The sequence below is a fragment of the Chiloscyllium punctatum genome, chromosome 8, assembly GCF_047496795.1.
Source record: "Chiloscyllium punctatum isolate Juve2018m chromosome 8, sChiPun1.3, whole genome shotgun sequence".
Taxonomy (NCBI): Eukaryota; Metazoa; Chordata; class Chondrichthyes; order Orectolobiformes; family Hemiscylliidae; genus Chiloscyllium; species Chiloscyllium punctatum.
The window spans coordinates 3,988,602-4,000,812 of record NC_092746.1 but is presented as its reverse complement, the minus strand read 5'-3'; the positions used below and the strand labels follow the sequence as shown (position 1 = coordinate 4,000,812).

At 38.0% G+C, this 12,211-nt stretch overlaps 1 protein-coding gene and 1 long non-coding RNA gene across 3 annotated transcripts; one reads left to right on the top strand and one right to left on the bottom strand.

Moving 5' to 3' along the window:
* Positions 1–185: 185 nt before the first annotated feature.
* Positions 186–12,097, bottom strand: hoxa10b (homeobox A10b). Of its 2 annotated transcripts, XM_072575054.1 has the most exons (5): positions 11,449–12,097; positions 5,311–5,407; positions 4,343–4,459; positions 2,717–3,649; positions 186–1,198 (listed from the first exon to the last, which is right to left on the bottom strand). In XM_072575054.1, the coding sequence occupies exons 4-5, from the start codon at positions 3,474–3,476 to the stop codon at positions 924–926; spliced, it is 1,035 nt and encodes a 344-aa protein (XP_072431155.1). In that variant the 5' UTR covers positions 3,477–3,649; positions 4,343–4,459; positions 5,311–5,407; positions 11,449–12,097; the 3' UTR covers positions 186–923. The 2 variants fall into 2 exon arrangements, with proteins under 2 accessions (XP_072431155.1, XP_072431156.1); XM_072575055.1 differs by lacking the exon at positions 5,311–5,407.
* On the top strand, positions 5,651–6,478 carry LOC140480327 (uncharacterized). Its single transcript, XR_011961260.1, has 2 exons — positions 5,651–6,037; positions 6,155–6,478. It is a non-coding gene; the product is annotated as an uncharacterized lncRNA (long non-coding RNA).
* Positions 12,098–12,211: the final 114 nt, after the last annotated feature.

The following is a 12,211-nucleotide window of genomic DNA, read 5'->3' as shown; positions in this document are numbered from 1 at the left end:
TCAACAAAAGCCGACAAACGTTACAGCACCATTGCTATATAGCCCAGACAAATTACGACCGTCTAGGTAATATTTAAATAGATTGTAACGGTAATTGCCAGTCTTTACACCCACCATTCCTGCTGTAAGCTTCCTCAACAGATAAGGTAAGAAAGAAATCGAACACAAAATGAGATAAAACAATATACATGTACCTATCTCAAAGCACTCCGACCAAATACGTTTATTCATCTTTCATGAAAACACAAGTTTTGTTAACGTACAGAGTGCAGCAGCAATAGGATTGAGCAGAATTTGAGTCCTCAAGTGAAAGCATTTCATCATTGTAAACCCAAATGAATCAATTCTATTTGTTTTTTTTTAATGTGAAATAACGGCAGTGAATAAAAGGTCCGACATCCTACTCTTCTGTCCTTGCAATAGTGTTTCACACTTAAATGTGATCTGATGTTTCAGTTCATGGTATGTGATATCTTTATGTAACAACACACTTTACAGCATATTCACATTTAACTTCTATTAACATGTCAGTATACGGTAGGTACTTATTTTGGAATTATTTTAACAGCATGGGTCATCTGTATTTAGACATTACAAAGTTTGATTTACTTAGCTGATAATTGGTAATTAGCACAATTAAAAAGATTGTTGTCAGGTCCCCCTCCCCCCACGGTTGTTTGGAAAAATCATCATACAGGGCGATAACTTCTGTTCATGCCTTACTTATCAGTGGCAACACACATTATCATAGTTACAGAAACAGACTACCGCCACAAATAAAAACAAAACACGTAAATCGAAATATCTACAACCAGCACAAGGCTGAGGAGTCAGAGGTAAGTGGAAAAGTTTTTAGTCTTTTCGTGACACTAGCACAGCTTCCCGATGTCCCTTTAATTTCTGTAAACCAGTGTTTGTGTTTATCATGAAAAGCTGAAGTTAGCTGTAAGCTCCCGAATCCTGTTCTCACGGTTCATTTTCTTGAGTTTCATCCTGCGATTTTGAAACCAGATTTTGACCTGTCTGTCAGTCAGGTGGACGCTGCGGCTAATCTCTAGGCGACGCTCTCGAGTCAGGTACATGTTGAAGAGAAACTCTTTCTCCAGCTCCAGGGTTTGATGTTTGGTGTAAGGGCAACGTTTTTTTCTGCCACTCTTTGCAGTCAGCCAGTTGGCCCCATTTTCTGCTTTCACCTCCCCTAGTAAGTGAAGGGGTGAGAAAGAGAGACAGAAGAAGGTAGAAAATAGAGAGATAAGCAGAGAGAGACGAAATAGATGAAAAGAGAGGAAAAGAAGTTTATCATGTTTCGTAATTTAATTTTCAATACTTGTGGTAGATTTAGGTGATTTTAGTTGTAACCTGCATTCTTCAGTGTCCCTTGATCTACAAATATTTCAGTTGCGTTATGAAATACATAAAATGTTATGTCTTTCAATTAATATTGTTAATGGATTCCATGGTACTATTTTTTAGTTAGAATTGTACAATTTATCTTGTCAGCACCCACTGTGTATATCCACATGGAGCGTAAACAAATAACATTTTCACTTATTTTGTGACTGAAACGGTTCTGTGAAATACGTTGTGTAAGAGCGAGCTGTATGTCCATTTAAATCGAAGGCAAACTTAGTTTGAAGTTCTGTTGGATATTGGTATATTAATGTGATTTTAAGTTAATTGCTAACCTTTTTATGTACTTGGGATGACACTGTCTATTTCATTTTATTTTGCAAGAATCTCGTTTCTGCTCCTGTTTAATATGTTTGGCTACTGAATTGATCATTGGTTAACCACTGAAAGACATATTTTGCTTCAATTTTCCCCTAAAAGTTCAATATTTTCTTAGCACCAGTAGGCGTGTCTTTCCCTCTTTCCTTCATTCCCAATTTTTTTCAGCCGCCTTTCTCGCCATGTTTAAAATCTGTGCTTCGCTCTTGCTTTAGCCTGAGGAAGTTAAGCTATTTCGTGTACGGAAACAACTCAAATTGAACAGATTGACGTATTTGCTCTTCGCTGCAATGTTTTAAGTTATTTTAACACCTCATCAGTTTACCTTATTTGTAATAACTTTATCTTTTTTTCGAAAGTTCTATAATATCAAAACTAACAATTTCCACAGATTAACAGCGTTTCTATTGCATTAATATAACCTATTTGACCACCTGGATTTCAGACACCGTATAAACTAACGACTAAAAACATTTACAGCTTCAAATTGAGCTTATTTAAATTCAATGTGTCATAATTATACGCTGATAAATAGTATTAAATATCTCGCAAAAGAGTTCCATATCAGCCTTTCATACTTTGAAAAGTTTTTCGAAATTTTTCATGCTTTTTCTCGAAATGAGCCCCAGAACATAAAACATCCCTGGGTTCCTTTGAGTATTATTTATTGGCTGTGTTCTGTTTACTTTGGACCCTGTGTGCAAATATGTCCTTCTATGCGGTACGTTTAAATAACTGCAGAAAGGATTCGTGGTTTGTAACTTATCTGACAAGTTTAGACTGCGGCTACAATTGACTCCGGAACGTGGGCTCGTGCTATAAACTATAGTAGGCATTAATTTTTACAGCATAGCTCACGCCCAAAAATAAAAAGTTCACAAGGTCAAAATAAAACCCTCTTTGTTACGCCTGTTGGCTGTACCTGCCACGTCTCCCCGGTTCTGAGTGCTAGCTGTATAAATTCCCCTCGGCCTTTTTATTTACCTACCTTTTGTTTCTTTCTCAGGAGAATGTTTACTGCTTTCTGAAGGGACTGGAGATGATTCCTCGTTCGCTGAAGAAGCCGGAGCTTCTGTCTCTTCTCTCTCCGAACCGCAGGTTAAATGACCAGGGGATGTCCCTTCACTTCCTTTTCTCCCCAACTCAGTCGGGGTCGAAGCTGAAGAAGGGGGTGTTCCATATCGGATCTGGGATTGGGCTACAAATGGAGAGGTCCCAACCTGCCCTGTGTTGTTATAAAGTGTCTGTTTAGATGTCGGATAGGCTTGGGACAGACGGAAATAGCCGGGGACAGGAACCCCGCCGCTAGTAGTAGTGTCACTATTGGAGCACGATTCTGATGTTAGCCTTGGGAACGTGGAAAGGTCTGTTGCTGCTGAGCTTTTAGGGCATTTCTCAGAATCATACAAACAATATGCATTCTCTTCTTTGATATTCTGGGGGAAGGAACATGCTGCCACTTGCTGGGTTGCAGGTTGCTCCATGCGACAGGACCTTGGGGGATCTGACCAGACCTCCATCCCGCTCATGTAAGGATGAGAAGTCAGGACCATACTCTGAGAGTTGTTCTCGCTGCGTTTGCTGAGGGATGGGAAAAGTCCACAGTTCTGGGTGCCGTAAGAGAGCTCAGAGGCAGGCGGCAGGTATACACTGCTGTTGGGGTAATAGGCTCCTTCCCCGCCACGGCCCACGCTGATCAGAGAATCTACTAAAAAGGAGTTTGCAGACGGACTGTCTGAGCATGACATTGTTGTGGGGTAATTTGGCGAAAGCAGAAGCTATCCAGTTCAGGCTGACATTTCTTGTGCAAACACGCTGAATATGATTAGAGATACCTCCGCAGCACGACAGGCGGGATGGGCCAATCGAATGGCTGGGTTGGACAGAAGCCCCTCCTCCACGGAGGGTTGCGTCACTGAAACTGCAATAAGGTCACCATATGTATTCGGTAAACTGCAAAAGCGTCTAAATGCATCTTTATTTACTCGGTTCTACTTTATTAGAAACACGTCCTTCGAATAAAATAATGTAAAAAAGGCTCCAACATGTCATACAATATCAACACAAGTTTTAGCAAATCCATAAAGCGGCCTGACTGAAACATACTAGCAATCAGTTTCATATTTTAAACTGCTCACAGATGGAGTTAACAGAAATGGAACTTCTAACTATGCTATTCTGCACTTTTGATTGTGGGCTTTAATTGTCTGGCAGTTACAGGCGAGAAACCAGTAGTAATCTTGACTTTCACGGTCTGCCTGTGATTAGCTATAATGGTTGCTGCTCTATTTTCACAGAGAGCACTATCATTCTGACTAATACTACAGAATTTATTTAATTAATGTTAAGTTACAGAACAATTCTTTCACGCGTCTGTTTCAGAACCACATCTGGACATAAAGCTTCTAGATTGCGTTTCTGGTTTGCTGTTCGCAGTCTAAAGTTTAACAGGTTAATGCAATGTGCTGCAGCTCTGTGGTTTAAGTGTAGAAGGTCAGTGACAACAAACTAATAAAGTAACCTAATCTATTCCTTTTCTTTCCTCTTCTATTTCACTAGCACTGCATCTTAGACATCAGTTAGGTATTGACCACTTTAGATATTTCATACCTACCATTTCAGGAAATCGAAAACATTTCTTTTACAATGCTTTAACCATTGCATTCTTCGACTGCCCGAGCTACAGGAGAGAGCGTTTACCACATCTATAAAATCGATCTCATCATTTCGTCTTAAAAAGAGAAAACAAGACTGTTAAACAGAATTTTACAACGCTCTCAACTACAAGCCGGTCAAGTTTAAAACAAGGCACAGAAACAGAATCCTCGTGCACAGTTTCTCTCTCCAGCCGATCAAAGGCAACTATTAGAATTGAAGTGAACAGCTACAAGAACAAAAACAAAACTGCAAACTGCACTGTGTCCTTTGCAGGAGGGGAGCCGGAGCTTCGGATTGTGAACTTTTCTTCCCGAGTGAGGTGGCGTTCAAGGACAAATATAGACAAAGTGGCGCTAAAATTCTTAATATCAGTGCCGGTTGAAATTAAGTGAGATAAAATGTAAGCACTGTTCCCTTTCCACCAAACAACCCCCACACCCCGCCAAAGATTACCATGGCCAAAATAAACGTCCGTGTTTATTAGAGTGTGCGCTCTATTCCTCTCCGAATTGGCGATTTAGTGGAATATCTGTACAATGTGATATATATCAATGCGACTCCGAAAAGGAGACATGCTATTTGTGTTTTGTTCGGCCACCTCTGTAATCAAGCGCTGCCAACAATGACGCTCGCAAATGTACTCTTTAGGTTGGGACCGGGAGTAAACAGTGTGATTTCACTGTGACAAAGGACTTAATCTTCAGCCTCTGGCATTGCTGCGTTTTACTACGAGTTAATTTGAAACCGTCCACGAATGCTGCCCCCACCACGAGCAAACCCACCTCGGCACTATTATTTCCATTGTTGTTACTCTAACTCTGGCGCTGGATTTAAAGTGCAAAAATGCTGCTAATCTAAAGCAGGTTATTCAAAATATTGTTTGTGGTAAAGTCAGCGGGATATGAAGGCCGGCTTTACACGCACCGTGTTTGCTGAGGGGCCGTCTCAGAGGATTCTTTCGTCTTGCTTGTTTTTTTTAGCACAAACAACTGCTTAGAATTATCACGGTCGTCCAGAAGACCTATAAAAAGTTAAACGTGCTGTATCAAAAAATGAAAATATTCCCTTTTGCAGTCCCACTGTGCCTATGACACGTATGATCATGGGAGCATACAAAGATTTAATGGGAGGGAAATAACAATTGTCATCTATACCAGTCTCATATATAAAGACTCAAGCTACTGTACACCAATGCTAACTAGCAGCATGGTTATGTATTGAAGTCAGGATATTTATCTGGTTCTTGTGGTAAATATATCATTGTTTAATATATTGATTCCATATTTGGATAATTTTATTAGTGCATTTTTTGGATCGGCAATGGGCTTGAACGTTTATAACCCAGTTTCCCAGTAAAACTGTAATGTGGATAGTAGATTGGTTGCTGCAGTTTCTAGGGGCACTGCAGTCCTTTCTAAACTTTATTGGTAGGAATGGGGCGAGGGCCGTGTGACTGCTGTATACATTAAAAACACACGCACTGGGAAGTAATTGAAGCAGCAAGGATATGCAGGGGAAAGTTCCTTTCCCAGTTTCTAAGATGTCGTAATTACGCATTGTGACATTGTTAACAGTCAAGAAATATTATTAACTCTACCGAGAAGGAGACGAAAGATGAAATGACTTGATCGTAACACGACAAGAAAAAGATGTAAGAAATAGTTGTAGAAAACGTCTAAATCCGTATGTTGTGCAATATTTCTGCGGCGTGTAACAACTTTCCCTTGACATAAGAAAGAATAACGAAGACCATTTTCTTTTCCTCAAGCTGTATCGATCCTGATTATTACAAGAGTTCTCCATTTCTCCTCCAACGCGCCAGCAATAAACAAACGTCTCGAAACCCTGCATCAAATGAGGTAAACGATACGTTCTCCAACCACTGGCCAAAGAGCGAGCGTGGAAGGCAGTAGAGCGAGTGGTCATTCTGAGGCAAAAAAGTGATTTCAAAGCCTGAACAGATCAGGATGACCGCACTCATAGCTCGGGCTCGTTCTTAGCCTAGATCGTGAACTTAAGACTGAAAGCCAGACAGAATGAGTCTTTCACTGTGCTTTGCTAAATAAAGGTTCGAAAAGTCTTCGTACCCTCACCACTTGTCGATCTATATGAGATTACTTTCAATTACTTAACATGTAATTTTATTAACAAAAATCTATGTAACACTTTATGAAGTGTGTTAAAAAAAAGCCTCACCCTTCAAGTGTACTCGTCATTATGCGTGTGCGCAGTAAATTCCTTTCAGTCTACCAACTAGAATAAGTAGCTGCCATCTACAGACTATTTAAAAAAAACCTCCAGTTCCTTAAGATGTTTTTACACCGCTGGATGATCGAAGAGAGATTATTGTCTCGTGCCTTGAAAACTAAATCTAAAAACAATGGCGCCCTTTTACTTACACTGCATTAATCGGTTTTACAGATATACATCTGAGTCCACTGTACATTTTGTCCCTCAAAATATTGTTGCAAATAGACTTTTTAAAGTGTACTTTATGAAAATGTTCAAGCTAAATTGATAAGTAAACACTGAAATCTGACAACCCTACGGCATTTGTGTTTCGGTTCTTTACACACAGTGTTTCCAACATGAAATCTATTAAAACTAAACCGCGACACTTTTTTTCAAAATTAGCTAAGGAAACCGAATCCAAATTTTGCTCTTGAAACACAAATTAATGAATGCAGGCCGCAGTCAGGACCGTTAAAACAAAAAAAAAGTGAAGAACTTGCCCTTGTTATATTCGCTTATCTCACTAAATCTGCAATTCTAATTCTTTTTGTAAATTACTACCACAGCATTCTAATGCAGAAAACCGCTAAGTGTCTTAGGGATAACTTATCGCTCGGTGTAAAAAAAGAATGGCGTTAAAACAGGGAGAAGCAAGTTGCATGGTTTAAACAATCTTTTTACACATGCATTCCAATATAAAACTAACAGAACAAATTCAGCGAAGCCCAAAACCCGCTATGATAAACAGCAAGTCTGAATAAAATATGCAGCAACAACAAAAAATGAGCACAAAACTGCTTAACGCATTAGTAAGGCAAAAATATTCATCGTGACTATAACAAAACATTGTTGCTTCAATAAATTAGGTAAGGTGCGCCAAGCAAATTGTAAAGATAATTCATTTGTTTTGTTTTAACACATGTTAGTTCATTTATTTTAGTTCATTTACAATTATCTGTGAGGAAACCCTTTTAAGGAATAAAAATAACGAAAAATAGTGTTGGAGATAAATGATTTTTAAATGAAAAAAAACTGCATCTAAAAGTCCACAGTGGACAACATTTCGCGCGGTAAGCTTCCTGAATACGAAGTTAAATGTGTATGGTCATAATGAAAAATATAGTCGCTTCTACATTATTTTATAGATCAAGGACAGTTTCTGGCGATCAAGGTTGTTCAATTAAAAACTCTTCTAACAATTCAAAGGAAAGCGTTCCGATGGAAATAGGGTGGAAGAACCTTGTTGTCAGGGTTTAAAATCTATTATCTAGACTGAATAGCGTGAATTGTTTCCTGTGCAATATTCTGAATGACACGTTGTTACCGGTTCCTTTAAAAAAAACGAGAAGTCTTACAATAATTCAGACTTGAGTTTCCCTTCAGGATTACAGGTGAAAATGTTCAGATTGCAGGAACCATGCATAGCTAACAGGAACAGAAACATAGAAAAGCGTTAACACGCTCAGATATACACTTGCTTGTCGCTTTATAATAAAAGAGCTTTTGATTGGATTTTATTGAAACACGCAGACAGCTTTCACTTATTTGAAAACATAAGCTTATGTTAATTTGTGTAATTTACAATCAGAGCCTGGAATTCTGATTTTAGTTGGTATAATTTGATGTAATTAAGTGTACAGCTTTTTCTCCCCGCTGACAGAGTTGTTCACTGCCTTTCTTTCCTCATCCAAAGCCTCAGCCTCCCACCCAACCATACCGCTCATTTCCACCCCCCTCCCCATCCCCAAAAAAAAGCGGCACAATTCAGTCGTTTAGGCCACGGTGAAGGTGACGCAGCGGGGGTCAGGTCACAAGCCAAAAGAATGCCCATGTTATGTATCACGTCGAAAATAAAGTCTCGGTGTAAAATATACAATTACAACAAATTTCTCACATTAGTCTCCTGTGTAGAACTGCACTGATTTTAACGCTATCATTCAATAGCTTGATACCTCCGAACAAAGAAGCACTTGTGGTTTTAATACTCAATTTAAAGTCGTTCAAAACCATAACGGAACGACAAGACTTTTAGAGAAAAAAATTCAGGGTAACTTCAACAAATATGAACTGCGCACATGCTAGTTCTGTTTAATATATAGCTTCAATGGTCCAGAATTAAGTAAACGTTAACTTCTATTAACATTTTCGATTACATCTCCCTCTTTCAAACAAAGCACTTACTGTAACCAATGCTCCCAAATGTTTCCATTTATTGTTGTAGAAACCAAGCTATCCTTTAGTAAAATGTTTTAACCTACATTATTATCTTGCTTGCGTGATCCTAGTTAAGTAGTTGTATAGAGGAAGTCTGTATGGAAAGTAATGCATGTGGGAGCTAACAACAAAATGCCTTCGAATCTGAATGATAGCAAAACTTAGTAGCTGCACAGACGAACAACTGTGACAATGTGCTTTCTCTGAAATAACAAAAAAAAGAGAATTAACTAGCTTTTAAAAAATCGACGAAAGTGCAATTAAACTTTGGGATGTCTAGACAGTTCTATTTTCCGAACAGTTAAATGAAAGTTCACAGCGGCAGGTCGGGGGTAATGTTTGTTCTATGGCTCCTCTTACGGTTTTTCTTCATTCTTCACTGTTGCAAAATACTGCTGGTCCCAATTGCAAAATCGTAAGTGTCTCTATGGCTTACTAGGAGAGTTATTTAGTTATATATTCGTGAGACCCCTAAACTCTTGGAATGACGATTTACTCCTTGTGTATGATTTAAATTGTTATTTCAGCAACTGCAAAAGATGCAACACTTTTTAGAATATATTTCTAACAAACCTAAAGAGGGATTACTGAAATTGTCTGGTTTTTTTCAAAAAATGATAGCTTTTTAATAACTAGGTTACTACTAGGTGTCTATTCTATGAGTAACCAGTAAGCAGGGCATTGCCTACCAATAGAGCATTATTATAAGTTGTTTTGATTAACTTCTGATCTACAAAACCAGTTCGTTCTGAAATACAAATGTATACTTTTTACAGAGCGGAAAACCAGAATCACTGGTGTGATGTGCAAGTGTTGATTCTAGACCCAGAGGGCGCTGTGGTTTAAAGTGGGCTCAATGTCTAACGCGCATGCAGTAAATATTGAGGCTGTACAGTTTCTTGGTGGGAATCTACTTCATGGCATGTATCAAACGCCAGATAAAATTCTGTTAAAATAATTAACGTATAAAATTAGAAATTGCCATTATTGTTCTGCAGATTAAAACAAAGAGAAAACAGAAAGGCAGAAAACTATATTGCAAATAGATACTGAATAGTATTCAGGTTTAAAAACTCAATAACTTGCAATTTCACCAAAGCAGTGGATTAGATTAAAACCAGACGACAATTCATGCATAGTTTTTCTTTTCACCATTTTTCTTATTAGATGAGCACTGTGAAGCAAACATGCGCATATGCACGCAGAAGTATACTATGAACTAAAATATATTTTATACGAATTTCCTTTGAGTGCATGGTTTTAAAGTGTTCAACGTAATAATAGCTGTCACAAGTAGCATGTTTTGAGTAATCTTTATCCCGGCGTTTTAGTCCAGGGAAGCGCTGTCGAAAGCAATGTTGAACTGAACAAATTTGATCTGCTTGTCGGCAGATACAATTTAAGATCAACAAGTAGAATGCTCACATGGAATCTGTTCCCAAAAGCCACGCAAATCTAGTTTACTTTAGTTAATAAATTCGGAACTAAATTATTAAATGTTTTCAATCCAAATTCTTTACAGGAAGTTCTTTTATTTTTAAGGCCTTTAAACATTAGCTGTTTTGTATACCTATTTTTATAAATGAATGTCGGAAATATGCAAATACATGGTGAATATATAGCTCTAATTTCTGCATTGTGTGACGCCTGAAGCAAAAATAAAGCGAGATTCTTTGAATTAAAACAAAAAGTGTGCAGCAGTGGAGAACATTTCTTTATATCTAAAAGTCAACTTTTAACGGAAAAGAAACAATATTGTCCGACTGAGTCATATAAATAAAAAAAACGCAAATTTGTCCATCAAGCAAGTTTCCCGACGCACTTGAAGCTTCAACATTCAATCAATATTTAAGGAACGTTTCAAAAAAAACCTCGGGAGTGGGTTATTTTTTTAAAAATAAGCTGATTATTTTTTGTGCAAACCAGAAGCACACATTAAGCGACATTATGCAATTTACAGAAATGTGTTATATATTGAACGCAATTGTCAAGATTAACGGTCAAATATTTTGACTTTTTCTGATACTTTCAATAAAACGTCTGATTATTAAGGATCCGAATCACGGTTATTTAGAAACAAACGTAATTTAGTATTGTAAATCAAACTGAAAAAAAAGTACCGCTAGTTTATGGTAGCGTTATGCTGAAACATAATTGAATAGAGATCAGTCAGTATAACGCAGAGACAGAAATAAAATTTAAAGAAAGATAATGTAAAAGTTAAACTCTTGAATTAAACATTTCCTCCATGACCTACAAATATGGCAATCCATCTTAAATGTTGTTGTTGCAATAAAATAATTTGTAAGAAGTGTTTTATTTCTACAGTATTGTGTCGTCGAACCCACTTTCAAAACTCAAGTCTACCGTGAAATAAAAAACCGTTCGGCTTCCCTTTCCCAGAGGTCTTTTTTGGGCGAAATAAAATGCATTTCAAAAGGAACTTTTATCCCTCCAATCTTTAATTGTTACTTTAACTTTAAACATAAAATCTTTGACGTTTCGTTGATAGTTGAGCAACATTTATGAAGCCGATTGAAAAATCTGCAAACTGTTAGGTGGATTTTGGTCCAATAAAACGTCCATGTTGTATCTACATAGACTCTAATCACCTACCTTTGTTTGAAAAACGATTATTTTGGAGCTATTTTGGGACATTTCCAGTCTATTGGATTTAATTTATCACTCGAAGTCCTTCAGCATTCAATTCGGATTTAAGAAACGAACATATTTCTTTTGGAACTCGTGCTTTGGAAAAAGGATAGCTCAAATATTTCTCCATATAGATTTTTGCTGCCCTACAGCGGCTTTGACATTGATCTAACTGGCGCCACCATGTGGTCTGAACGTCCTGCTGAAATAATTCATTGTCACAGTTCTACGGTGTGGCAACACAAAAATCTACAACGAGCTTGGAAAGACATCTCGAACGGCAAGGCCCGTAAAATTGAATTGTTTGATTCCGTTAGCCGCATTTTGAATTTTGAGCGTATTGCGGTACTTGGAACTATGCAAAGATCTAAGTAAAAATCAGCTTTATGACTTGTCCTGCTGCTAGTAACCACAGCAACAGAGACAGTCCCTTGTCATTTGCCTTGAATGCCACAGCCCCTTAATCCGGTACAACGCTAGCCTCAACTCCCTCTTCCGTAGAGTTAAAAGATACATTCAAAGCTTTAATCACAACGAGAATCATTCATTATTAAAACACCTCACACACAACATTAAACTTTCACGATAGCAGATCATAACTCGCTAGGATCCCTGTTAGTCCTCTTGGTCAATCGCTTATCATTTGTATCGGATTCCGGCTACATCCGGCGGGAGTCTAACCAGTGGATGGAAGCTTCAGAGATGATTATCCCTTCACCCCCACCCC

Excerpts from the sequence above, each read along its gene's own strand:
- hoxa10b (XM_072575054.1), bottom strand. The coding sequence starts at position 3,476 with ATGTCATGCTCAGACAGTCCGTCTGCAAACTCCTTTTTAGTAGATTCT. Across the intron at positions 1,199-2,716 it reads TCCTGAGAAAGAAACAAAAG|GGGAGGTGAAAGCAGAAAAT; the intron begins GTAGGTAAATAA and ends TTCACTTACTAG.